The sequence below is a fragment of the Salvelinus namaycush genome, unplaced genomic scaffold (genome assembly GCF_016432855.1).
Source record: "Salvelinus namaycush isolate Seneca unplaced genomic scaffold, SaNama_1.0 Scaffold356, whole genome shotgun sequence".
Taxonomy (NCBI): domain Eukaryota; kingdom Metazoa; phylum Chordata; class Actinopteri; order Salmoniformes; family Salmonidae; genus Salvelinus; species Salvelinus namaycush.
This window is the reverse complement of record NW_024060519.1, coordinates 66,092-79,286: the sequence shown is the minus strand read 5'-3', so window position 1 is coordinate 79,286 and position 13,195 is coordinate 66,092. Positions and strand designations below refer to the sequence as shown.

The following is a 13,195-nucleotide window of genomic DNA, read 5'->3' as shown; positions in this document are numbered from 1 at the left end:
TCTCTCTCTCTCACGTCTCTCTCGCTCTCACATGTGTCTCTCTCACGTGTCTCTCTCTCTCACGTGTCTCTCTCTCTCACGTCTCTCTGTTTCACGTCTCTCTGTTTCACGTCTCTCTGTTTCACGTCTCTCTGTTTCACGTCTCTCTGTCTCACGTCTCTCTGTTTCACGTCTCTCTGTCACATGTCTCTCTGTCTCACGTCTCTCTGTCTCACGTCTCTCTGTTTCACGTCTCTCTGTCTCAAGTCTCTCTCTCTCCCGTCTCTCTCTCACACGTCTCTCTCTCACACGTCTCTCTCTCACGTCTCTCTCTCGCACGTCTCTCGCTCACGTCTCCCTCTCTCACGTCTCTGATGTCTATCTCTCACGTCTCTCGCTCACGTCTCTCTCGCTCACGTCTCTCTCTCACGTCTCTCTCGCTCACGTCTCTCATGTCTCTCTCTCTCTCTGACGTCTCTCTCTTTCACGTCTCTCTCGCTCACGTCTCTCTCGCTCACGTCTCTCTCTCACGTCTCCTTCTCTCACGTCTCTCTCTCTCACGTCTCTGATGTCTATCTCTCACGTCTCTCGCTCACGTCTCTCTCACTCACGTCTCTCTCTCTCACGTCTCTCTCTCTCTCACGTCTCTCTCTCTGACGTCTCTCTCTCTCACGTCTCTCTCGCTCACGTCTCTCTCGCTCACGTCTCTCTCACGTCTCTTTCTCTCACGTCTCTGACGTCTCTCTCTCTCACGTCTCTCTCTCTCACGTCTCTCTCGCTCACGTCTCTCTCACGTCTCCTTCTCTCACGTCTCTCTCTCTCACGTCTCTCCCATAGATCATCTATTGCCTCAGCAACGAACAGGGCTGTGATGATATTTAACTCAAAAGATCCCCAACGATTGAACAGAGCAGTAGCTGGGTTCATCTGTCTGGATCAAGTGCCATTCTGATACTTTGGCTAATACGCTGTGGTATTGTGATGGTATCAAGTATGGCAATACTAAACCTGGTATCTCTATCGAAGTCAAAATTCTGGTATTGTGACATCACTAGGTGGTGGTGGAGATGGTGGTGAAAATGATGATGAGGAGTAGGAGGAAGGGGAGAAGGAAGAAGAGGATGAGGATATCTTCTTTCCCCATCCTGTCCTTATTTTGAATAGACAACCTGTTACCAGTTCATTTCAGTACAGACAAACAGGTTACATGATGGACATGCACTAGCTACAGTACCCTCACTCCCTTCTAGTACATCATGGTAGGGAAGGGAGCAGCACACCAATACACACTCATTCACCATGAAGTAGGGTGCAACATGGACACTCTGAAGCTCATCAGAGTGGGTCATATTTTTTACCAAGGACCAACCATTAAAACATGATTTACCCAGGCCACTTGAAGGACCAACCATTAAAACATGATTTACCCAGGCCACTTGAAGGACCAACCATTAAAACATGATTTACCCAGGCCACTTGAAGGACCAACCATTAAAACATGATTTACCCAGGCCACTTGAAGGACCAACCATTAAAACATGATTTACCCAGGCCATAGTTACAGTTGAAGAACCAACCATTAAAACATGATTTACCCAGGCCATAGTTACAGTTGAAGGACCAACCATTAAAACATGATTTACCCAGGCCACTTGAAGGACCAACCATTAAAACATGATTTACCCAGGCCATAGTTACAGTTGAAGGACCAACTATTAAAACATGATTTACCCAGGCCATAGTTACAGTTGAAGGACCAACCATTAAAACATGATTTACCCAGGCCATAGTTACAGTTGAAGGACCAAACATTAAAACATGATTTACCCAGGCCATAGTTACAGTTGAAGGACCAACCATTAAAACATGATTTACCCAGGCCACTTGAAGGACCAACCATTAAAACATGATTTACCCAGGCCATAGTTACAGTTGAAGGACCAAGCATTAAAACATGATTTACCCAGGCCATAGTTACAGTTGAAGAACCAACCATTAAAACATGATTTACCCAGGCCATAGTTACAGTTGAAGAACCAAGCATTAAAACATGATTTACCCAGGCCATAGTTACAGTTGAAGGACCAACCATTAAAACATGATTTACCCAGGCCATAGTTACAGTTGAAGGACCAACTATTAAAACATGATTTACCCAGGCCATAGTTACAGTTGAAGAACCAAGCATTAAAACATGATTTACCCAGGCCATAGTTACAGTTGAAGGACCAACCATTAAAACATGATTTACCCAGGCCATAGTTACAGTTGAAGGACCAACCATTAAAACATGATTTACCCAGGCCACTTGAAGGACCAACCATTAAAACATGATTTACCCAGGCCATAGTTACAGTTGAAGGACCAACCATTAAAACATGATTTACCCAGGCCATAGTTACAGTTGAAGGACCAACCATTAAAACATGATTTACCCAGGCCATAGTTACAGTTGAAGGATCAACCATTAAAACATGATTTACCCAGGCCATAGTTACAGTTGAAGGACCAACCATTAAAACATGATTTACCCAGGCCATAGTTACAGTTGAAGGACCAACCATTAAAACATGATTTACCCAGGCCATAGTTACAGTTGAAGGACCAACCGTTAAAACATGATTTACCCAGGCCATAGTTACAGTTGAAGGACCAACCATTAAAACATGATTTACCCAGGCCATAGTTACAGTTGAAGGACCAACCATTAAAACATGATTTACCCAGGCCATAGTTACAGTTGAAGGACCAACCATTAAAACATGATTTACCCAGGCCATAGTTACAGTTGAAGGACCAACCATTAAAACATGATTTACCCAGGCCATAGTTACAGTTGAAGGACCAACCATTAAAACATGATTTACCCAGGCCATAGTTACAGTTGAAGGACCAACCATTAAAACATGATTTACCCAGGCCACTTGAAGGACCAACCATTAAAACATGATTTACCCAGGCCACTTGAAGGATCAACCATTAAAACATGATTTACCCAGGCCATAGTTACAGTTGAAGGACCAACCATTAAAACATGATTTACCCAGGCCATAGTTACAGTTGAAGGACCAAGCATTAAAACATGATTTACCCAGGCCATAGTTACAGTTGAAGGACCAACCGTTAAAACATGATTTACCCAGGCCATAGTTACAGTTGAAGGACCAACCATTAAAACATGATTTACCCAGGCCACTTGAAGGACCAACCATTAAAACATGATTTACCCAGGCCACTTGAAGGATCAACCATTAAAACATGATTTACCCAGGCCATAGTTACAGTTGAAGGACCAACCATTAAAACATGATTTACCCAGGCCATAGTTACAGTTGAAGGACCAACTATTAAAACATGATTTACCCAGGCCATAGTTACAGTTGAAGGACCAACCATTAAAACATGATTTACCCAGGCCATAGTTACAGTTGAAGGACCAACCATTAAAACATGATTTACCCAGGCCATAGTTACAGTTGAAGGACCAACCATTAAAACATGATTTACCCAGGCCACTTGAAGGACCAACCAATAAAACATGATTTACCCAGACCACTTGAAGGACCAACCATTAAAACATGATTTACCCAGGCCACTTGAAGGACCAACCATTAAAACATGATTTACCCAGGCCATAGTTACAGTTGAAGGACCAACCATTAAAACATGATTTACCCAGGCCATAGTTACAGTTGAAGGACCAACCGTTAAAACATGATTTACCCAGGCCACTTGAAGGACCAACCATTAAAACATGATTTACCCAGGCCATAGTTACAGTTGAAGGACCAACCGTTAAAACATGATTTACCCAGGCCATAGTTACAGTTGAAGGACCAACCGTTAAAACATGATTTACCCAGGCCATAGTTACAGTTGAAGGACCAACCGTTAAAACATGATTTACCCAGGCCATAGTTACAGTTGAAGGACCAACCATTAAAACATGATTTACCCAGGCCACTTGAAGGACCAACCATTAAAACATGATTTACCCAGGCCATAGTTACAGTTGAAGGACCAACCATTAAAACATGATTTACCCAGGCCATAGTTACAGCCTCCTCAGTTAGTCAACACTTACGTCCCTTCCGCTAGGAACTCCTAGACTTAAATATTTGTATGATGTCATAAACCACTGTAATTTCAATTGTGGATAAACAGTTGGTGATTTATTTCTGCAAAGTTGCATGTCAGTTGGTACTTAATAAACTGTTCAGTGTGGTGGTAGCATTGTGTTTAGTCTCTTCTGTCTGTAGAGTGATGGAGTTGCCCTATGCCTTACATGTTGTGTTGACTGTCTCTCTCTGTCTCTGTCTCTGTCTCTGTCTCTCTCTTTCTCTTTCTCTCCTGTTCTCTCTCTCCTCTCTCTCTCTCTCTCTACTGTTCTGTCTCTCTCTCGCTCTATCTCTCTCTCTCTCCTGTTCTCTCTCTCTCTTTCTCTCAGTTTCAATTTAAGGGCTTTATTGGCATGGGGAAACATATGTTTACATTGCCAAAGCAAGTGAAGTAGACAATAAACAAAAGTGAAATAAACAATTAAAAATTAACAGTAAACATTACACTCACAAAGGTTCAGAAAGAACAAATACTTTAAAATGTCATATTATGGCTATATACAGTGTTGTAATGATGTGCAAATAATTTAAGTACAAAAGGGAAAATAAATAAACCTAAATATAGGTTGTATTTACAATGGTGTTTGTTCTTCACTGGTTGCCCTTTTCTTGAGGCAACAGGTCACAAATCTTGCTGCTGTGATGTCACACTGTGGTATTTCTCCCATTAGATATGGGCGTTTATCAAAATTGGATTTGTTTTCAAATTCTTTGTGGATCTGTGTAATCTAAGGGAAATATGTGTCTCTAATATGGTCATACATTTGGCGGGAGGTTAAGAAGTGCAGCTCAGTTTCCACCTCATTTTATGGGCAGTGTGCACATAGCCTGTCTTCTCTTGAGAGCCAGGTCTGCCTACGGCGGCCTTTCTCAAAAGCAAGGCTATGCTCACTGAGTCTGTACATAGTCAAAGCTGTCCTTAAATTTGTGTATGTTAAGGGCCAAATAGCATTCTAGTTTGCTCTGTTTTTTTGTTAATTCTTTCCAATGTGTCAAGTAATTATCTTTTTGTTTTCTCATGATTTGCTTGGGTCTAATTGTGTTGCTGTCCTGGGGCTCTGTGGGGTGTGTTTGTGTTTGTGAACAGAGCCCCAGGACCAGCTTGCTTAGGGGACTCTTCTCCAGGTTCATCTCTCTGTAGGTGATTGCTTTGTTATGGAAGGTTTGGGAATCGCTTCCTTTTAGGTGGTTGTAGAATTTAACGTCTCTTTTCTGGATTTTGCTAATTAGTGGGTATTGGCCTAATTCTGCTCTGCATGTATTATTTGGTGTTTTACGTTGTACACTGAGGATATTTTTGCAGAATTCTGCATGCAGAGTCTCAATTTGGTGTTTGTCCCATTTTGTGAAATCTTGGTTGGTGAGCGGACCCCAGACCTCACAACCATAAAGGGCAATGGGTTCTATAACTGATTCAAGTATTTTTGGCCAGATCCTAATTGGTATGTTGAATTTTAGGTTCCTTTTGATGGCATAGAATGCCCTTCTTGCCTTGTCTCTCAGATCGTTTACAGCTTTTGTGGAAGTTACCTGTGGCGTTGATGTTTAGGCCGAGGTATGTATAGTTTTTTGTGTGCTGTAGGGCAACGGTGTCTAGATGGAATTTGTAGTTGTGGTCCTGGCAACTGGACCTTTTTTGGAACACCATTATTTTTGTCTTTCTGAGATTTACTGTCCCAGGACTAGCAGAATCTGTGCAGAAGATCTAGGTGCTGCTGTAGGCCCTCCTTGGTTGGTGACAGAAGCACCAGATCATCAGCAAACAGTAGACATTTGACTTCAGATTCTGGTAGGGCGAGGCCGGGTGCTGCAGACTGTTCTAGTGCCCTCGCCAGTTCATTGATATACAGTATATGTTGAAGAGGGTGGGGCTCAAGCTGCATCCCTGTCTCACTCCACGGCCCTGTGGAAAGAAATGTGTGTGTTTTTTTCCAATTTTAACCACACACTTGTTGTTTGTGTACATGGATTTTATAATGTTGTATGTTTTTCCCCAACACCACTTTCCATCCATTTGTATAGCAAATTAGATTCTATGAATTACATTTACTGACGTGCTGTTCCTTCTTTTTCCGTCGTGTATTTCTGTATTGTTTTAGTGATTCACCATAGTGAAGGCGTAGGCTCAGGTTTTCTGGGTCTCTATGTTTTTGGTTGGACATGTTTCTCAATTTCTTTCTTAGGTTTTTGCATTCTTCATCAAACCATTGTTGTTCATTTTCAAGGGGTTGTCTGCTTGAAATGTTTAGATTTGACAGGGAAGCTGAGGTCAAATAAACTGGTTAGGTTTTCTACTCTCAAGTTTACACCTTCACTATTACAGTGAAACATTTTGTCCAAGAAATTGTTTAGAAGGGATTTGAATTTGTTGTTCCCTAATTTTTGGGTAGATTTCCACACTACTTTCCTTCCATCTATAGCATTTCTTAATATTATTCAGTTCCTTTGGCTTTGATGCCTCATGATTGAGCATAGCTATGTTCAATTAGACTGGGATTTTGCTGTGATCTGATAGGGGTATCAGTGGACTGACTGTGAACGTTCTAATAGACTCTGGGTTGAGGTCAGTGATAAAGTAGTCTACAGTACTACTGCCAAGAGATGAGCTATAGGTGTACCTACCGTAGGAGTACCCTCGAAGGCTACCATTGACTATGTACATACCCAGCGTCCGACAGAGCTGCAGGAGTTGTGACCCGTTTTTGTTGGTTATGTTGGTTATGTAGTTGTGTCTAGGGGGGCATATGAGGGAGGGAATGCTGTCACCTCCAGGTAGGGTGTCAGGTTCTTGTCCAGTTCTGGCATTTAGGTCGCCACAGACTAGTACATGTCCCTGAGCCTGGAAATTGTTGATCTCCCCCTCTAGGACGGAGAAGCTGTCATCGTTAAAGTATGGGGATTCTATTGGGGGGATATAGGTAGCACACATGAGGACATTTTTCTCTGTTGAGATCATTTCCTTTTGAATTTCAAGCCAGATGTAAAATGTTCCTGTTTTGACAAATTTAATAGAGTGAGTTAGGTCTGCTCTATACCAAATTAGCATTTCACACCTGGTAGTTTGGTGGATGTGACCACCAGCTCTCTGTAACCTAGAGGGCAACCATTGGGTCCGTCTCCTTTATACCATGTTTCTTGTAGGATGACTCTCTCTCTCTCTCTCTCTCTCTCTCTCTCTCTCTCTCTCTCTCTCTCTCTCTCTCTCTCTCTCTCTCTCTCTCTCTGTCTCTCTCTCTCTCTCTCTCTCTCTCTGTCTCTCTCTCCCTCTCTCTCTCTGTCTCTCTCTCTCTCTCTTTCTCTCTCTCTCTCTGTCTCTCTCTGTCTCTCTCTCTCTCTCTCTCTCTACTGTTCTCTCTCTCTCTCTCTCTCTCTCTCTCTCTCTCTCTCTCTCTCTGTCTCTCTCTCTCTCTCTCTCTCTCTGTCTCTCTCTCTCTCTCTCTCTCTCTCTCTCTCTCTGTCTCTCTCTCTCTCTCTCTCTCTCTCTCTCTCTGTCCAGGGTGATGGAGCTGCCCTATGCCTTCCAGTGTTGTGCCTTCGTCTCCTGTGAGAAACACTCCTCTCCCTGGGACAGAGACAATAACAACAACGGGAAGGACGACTTCGGGAGGAGGGAGGGCATCTTGTCTAACCAAGGTGTGTTCTCAAACAACCCTAGATACTACACTGCACAAAAAGTAGTGCCCCATTAAAAGGGAATGGGATACCACTTCAGATCCTTGTTGTAAAGGATACATGGTGTGTTGCTAATATGCCCCCTGACAGAAACAGTGACTAATTTTCAGTTCCTATGAAACGTCTTGATAACCTGGATATAACCTTTGATTTGATTTAAGAAGACCACGAGGACTTTCTGCTGGACTTTGATGATGAGCCCAAATCCCACCACAGTGTCCAGTGTTCCCCTTCACCTGGTAAGGCAACACCCCCCCCCCCCCCCCCACCACCACCACCCTTCCCCCTAACATGGTGCATACATTGATTGATTGAGTGATTGACTGGTTGATTTATTTATTGATTGACTGGTTGATTGATTGAGTGATTGACTGGTTGATTTATTTATTGATTGACTGGTTGATTGATTGAGTGATTGACTGGTTGATTGATTGAGTGATTGACTGGTTGATTGATTTATTGATTGACTGGTTGATTGAGTGACTGGTTGATTGATTGATCTGTCCCTCCCCAGGTCCGTTCCGTCCTTGCCACCACCTGTTTGGCAGCTGGTTGATCCGTGTTGGTGTGTGGGTCATTGCTACTCTCTCCCTGGTCTGCAACACACTGGTGATGGTCTCCATCTTTCTCTCCCCGTCCTTCCTGTCCCCTGTGAAGCTGCTGATTGGCCTGCTGGCTCTGGTAAACAGTCTGATGGGGCTGTGGTCAGCCACGCTGGCCACCGTCGATGCCTTGACCTTCGGCAGCTTCGGCCGCTACGGGGCGCGCTGGGAGAGCAGCACGGGCTGCAAGCTGACCGGCTTCGTCTCCATCTTCGCGTCTGAGACCAGTATCTTCTTACTGACTGTGGCCGCTCTGGAGAGGGGGCTGTCCATACGGAGAGGCAAGGCCGCCGAGGGGAAGACTTCGACGGGCACGCTGAGGCTGGTGGCCGCCTTGTGTTTCCTTCTGGGCCTGGCTATCACCGTGCTCCCCCTGCTGGGGGACTATGGTGTCTCCTCCATCTGTCTCCCTATGCCCTACGAAGAGCCCTCCTCTCTGGGCTTCATGGTGGCTCTAGTCCTGGTCAACTCCCTATGTTATCTCATCATGACCGTCACATACGCCCGCCTCTACTGCAGCCTGGAGAAAGGAGAGCCGGACAATCTGTGGGACTGTTCCATGATCCGTCACGTGGCCTGGCTGCTGTTCACCAACTGTCTGCTCTACTTCCCCGTAGCCTTCCTCTCCTTCTCCTCCCTGCTGAAACTGCCCTCAGTAGGGCCTGAGGTGGTGAAGTCAGTGCTCCTAGTGGTGGTTCCTCTCCCAGCCTGCCTCAACCCTCTACTCTACGTCCTCTTCAACCCTCACTTCAGAGAGGACCTGGGCCTGCTCCACAGAAGGACTCGCGGCGCCCTGCACCTCAGCAGACCCCGCCGACTCAGCCTCGTCTCGCTCAACTCGGAGGACGCCGAGAAACAGTCATGTGACTCCACGCAGGCCCTGGTCACCTTCGGCGTGTCAGAGGAAGAGGAGGAGTCTAGGGGGGCGGGGCAGCAACCCAGCGCCGAGGCACACCACCCTCCGGTTGCCTTCATCCCCTGTCGCTAGGCAGACTAGCGTTGTGGCTTCACTGTTTTTACCCCCAGGGCTGCAGGGCTCTGGGTTCTACCCCCAGTACCCCATGCCCTATATCAACCCCCTACACACAGACAGAGACTGTGTTAGAGCAGTACATGTAGCCAGAGAGGAAGGATGAAGAAACAAGGCCACTGCCACACGGACAGGAACAGGACACAAAATGGCCGCCATGGCCCTCCTCTGAATCAGAACTCTAATCTAGAGCTAGATAGACTCCCATTGTCCTGGTATTCTTATCTCTCTGTCTGTCTGTACAGTACCAGCTATGTGTAAACCCTGGCCCGGCAGCTAGATGCCGGACAGAAGCAGAACTGGTTATGTTATGAACACAGCTATGATCACCATTACGATCATCATATGTACACCAACACAGTGGCTCTTTTAATGAAGGTACTTGACTCTATAATATGTAGGCCAGGACGAGGAGGAGGAGGAGGACGAGGAGGAGGAGGAAGAGGAAATTCCACACTGCATCGCTTTGCTTTCATTTTTATTTCCGTTAGATCCCTAAGATAAAACACCTCATTTGAGTTTAAACATCCTCTCTGACAGTTATATAATTGCAAGCTGAGTTTTGTGAGAACAATTTGTAAGGTGTGTGTGTGTGTGTGTGTCTGTGTGTGTGCGTGTCTGTGTGCGTGCGTGCGTGCTTGTGTGTGTGTGTGTCTGTGTGCGTGCGTGCGTGCACGCGTGTTGGGTCTTGTCGTCTATCGATCCTTGGTGTTAAAAGTGGGGTGACCGTGTGAGACGCCATGTCACAACATTCTCCTTCAGTAACAACGGCACCAATTACATATGCCACACTGTGTGTGTGTGTGTGTGTGTGTGTGTGTGTGTGTGTGTGTGTGTGTGTGTGTGTGTGTGTGTGTGTGTGTGTGTGTGTGTGTGAGGTTGCACTTACGTGCCCATTCATTTGTGTACATTTACTGTGACAATCTGTTCTCCTTTGTAGAATATGCCAGTTTGTTTTTAAAGTAAGGTTCGGTGTGTATTCGTATTTGACACTAATATTTAGTTGTAAAAGTTTTCCCCCTATTTCCGTACCTCTATTTTCCCAGTCCACCTCTCTGTCTTCAGTGCCTTGTTGATCTCAAGATACTGCTGTAGCTCGCAGAGAAAAAAACAAGTCATTTCTAATCGCTATCCATGGTCAAAATGTATATTTAGTGAGCTGGTGCTTTTAGACTGTTTTATCGATGCACCATTACAGCCTGTTTAGACTGATCACAACACAGTATATTACATCTTCAGTTGTGTTTATCATTTAACTACGTCAATCACCAGCATGCATGACTCTCCTCCATTACCTAGTGACTAGAACACGTACCGGGGGAGGAGGGGAGAGAGAAGAGAGTAGAGAAAGAGAGGGAGAGAGAGGAGAGAGAGGAGAGAAAGCTAGGGAGAGGGAGAGAGAGAAAGAGGAGGAGAGGAGAAGAGGAGAGGAGATGAGGGGAGAGAGAGGAGAGAAAGAGAGGGAGAGCGAGAAGAGAGAGAGAGAGGAGAGGAGATGAGGGGAGAGAGAGGAGATGAGGGGAGATTAAGCGAGGGAGAGAGAGAGAAAGAGAGAGAAGAGGAGGGGAGAGAGAGAGGGAGAGCGAGAGGAGAGAAAGAGAGAGGAGATGAGGGGAGAGAGAGGAGAGGAGGGGAGGGGAGAGAGAGAGGAGAGGAGATTAGGGGAGAGAGAGGAGAGGAGGGGAGAGAAAGCGAGGGAGAGGGAGAGAGAGAGGAGGAGAGGAGATGAGGGGAGAGAGAGGAGAGGAGGGGAGAGAAAGCAAGGGAGAGGGAGAGAGAGAGAGGAGGAGATGAGGGGAGAGAGAGGAGAGGAGGGGAGAGAAAGCGAGGGAGAGGGAGAGAGAGAGAGGAGAGGAGATGAGGAGAGAGAGAGGAGAGGAGAGGAGGGGAGAGAAAGCGAGGGAGAGAGAGAGAGAGGAGAGGAGGGGATAGAAAGTGAGGGAGAGAGAGAGAGAGAGGAGAGGAGATGAGGGGAGAGAGAGGAGAGGAGGGGAGAGAAAGTGAGGGAGAGAGGAGAGGAGATGAGGGGAGAGAGAGGAGAGAGAAACGAGGGAGAGAGAGGAGGATTCTTATTCATGTGTTTTAGAGGGCAGAATGAAAACCTGTGGTAATGATGTGTATTGCTCCCCCACTGCGCTGGGGCAGGACAGAGACGTCTTGTGTTCTGCCTCTTTGTTCTTTGGCCAGGCATAGCGGCAGCATAGCAGCAGCAGGGTGTTAACCTGGATAGAGGTATCAAGTCACCGCCTTCCAGGACTGAACCCTTTCCAAGGAGCTGGATCGCTCGTGAAATGAAATATCACCCGGGACGAGGGTCAGGTCAGAGCGGCCTGCGTTCTGGTTCACCCCTCTCCTCCGTTCCTCTTTCTGTTGTCTTCTTCTTCTTACTTCCTCTGCTTTTTGGTAGACGCAACCGACTACTAATGCCAAACATCAGCGGCCTCTCCAGACAAATACTTGGATCTGAGGTTAGCAAGGTTTAAAAGCCCTCTGAGGCGATTTCTGAGGTATCTTCAGAGCTCAGCTCCAGGCTGTCGACCTCTCTTTTCCTCATCCTGTCTTTCTTCTTCTCTCCAGGAGAATGACCTCATGTCTGGTCCACCGTCCAGCTCTTTTTCCTCTCTTCATCCTCTCTCCCTCTCCTCATCCTCTCTCCCTCTCCTCATCCTCTCTCTCTATCCTCATCCTCTCTCCCTCTCCTCATCCTCTCTCCCTCTCCTCTCTCCCTCTCCTCTCTCCCTCTCCTCATCCTCTCTCCCTCTCCTCATCCTCTCTCCCTCTCCTCATCCTCTCTCCCTCTCCTCCTCTCCTGCCTTGCTGGTCACAGGTCATATCTACCTTTATATCAGAGCAGGAGAACACCTCAGAGCTCTCCAGCACTTAGAACTAGGGAAATGTAGCAACCTCGTGAAACAACCCCAAAGTCTTGACAGGCACCTCCTTTGTCCTTGTGTGGATGAATTAAGGAGGTAGATGTCATTACTTATAAAGCAAATTGCTCTTGGAAACCTAAAAATGTAATCAACCGTCTTTGCCATTCTTCAATGTTCCTGAAAACTCTGCTGCTCATGGTCTGTGAAAAACCTGCTGTCTGTGAGTTAGTTTTCTGCCCCTCTGCTTTGTCTGTCTGTCTGTCTGTCTGTCTGTCTGTCTGTCTGTCTGTCTGTCTGTCTGTCTGTCTGTCTGTCTGTCTGTCTGTCTGTCTGTCTGTCTGTCTGTCTGTCTGTCTGTCTGTCTGTCTGTCTGTGAGTTAGTTAGTTTTCTACCCCTCTTCTGTCTCTGTCTGTCTGTCCCTCTCTCTGTCTGTCTGTCTGTCTGTCTGTCTGTCTGTCTGTCTGTCTGTCTGTCTGTCTGTCTGTCTGTCTGTCTGTCTGTCTGTCTGTCTGTCTGTCTGTCTGTCTGTCTCTCACAACACATCTCTCTCTCTCTCAACACAACACAAACTCGCTGTAATGAACCTGCCTGTGGCCATTCCTCCAGGTGACATGCTGAAGACAGAGAGCATAGAAAGAGAGACATCCTTGTCTCGGGGTCTTTCCCAGGTGTGTGACATGGTTAAAAAGAGAGGTGGATAGGCTGAATCTGGGTCGTGTTCATTAGGGCACACCGTAGCAAAACTTTTTTTTTAAACGTTCTGCAACATAGGTGGATGGGCTGAATCTGGGTTGTGTTCATTAGGCCACAAAGTAGCCAAATGTTTCTGTTACAAACTACCAGATACTGGGGTAGCTGTATGAATCCACTGTCAAATGTGACACATTGTCTTTCTTTTCTTCTTCTTGTTTTTTCTCTCT

General features: G+C 46.1%; 1 protein-coding gene across 1 annotated transcript in view; it reads left to right on the top strand.

The window, feature by feature from the left end:
* LOC120040472 (leucine-rich repeat-containing G-protein coupled receptor 5) overlaps positions 1-10,766 on the top strand; it is a 112,535-nt gene extending 101,769 nt beyond the window's left edge. Inside the window, exons 15-17 of the mRNA XM_038985613.1 lie at positions 7,594-7,730; positions 7,931-8,008; positions 8,284-10,766. Coding sequence (XP_038841541.1) covers positions 7,594-7,730; positions 7,931-8,008; positions 8,284-9,359 — 1,291 coding nt within the window. The 3' untranslated portion in view covers positions 9,360-10,766. The remainder of the gene's footprint in view (positions 1-7,593; positions 7,731-7,930; positions 8,009-8,283) is intronic.
* Positions 10,767-13,195: the final 2,429 nt, after the last annotated feature.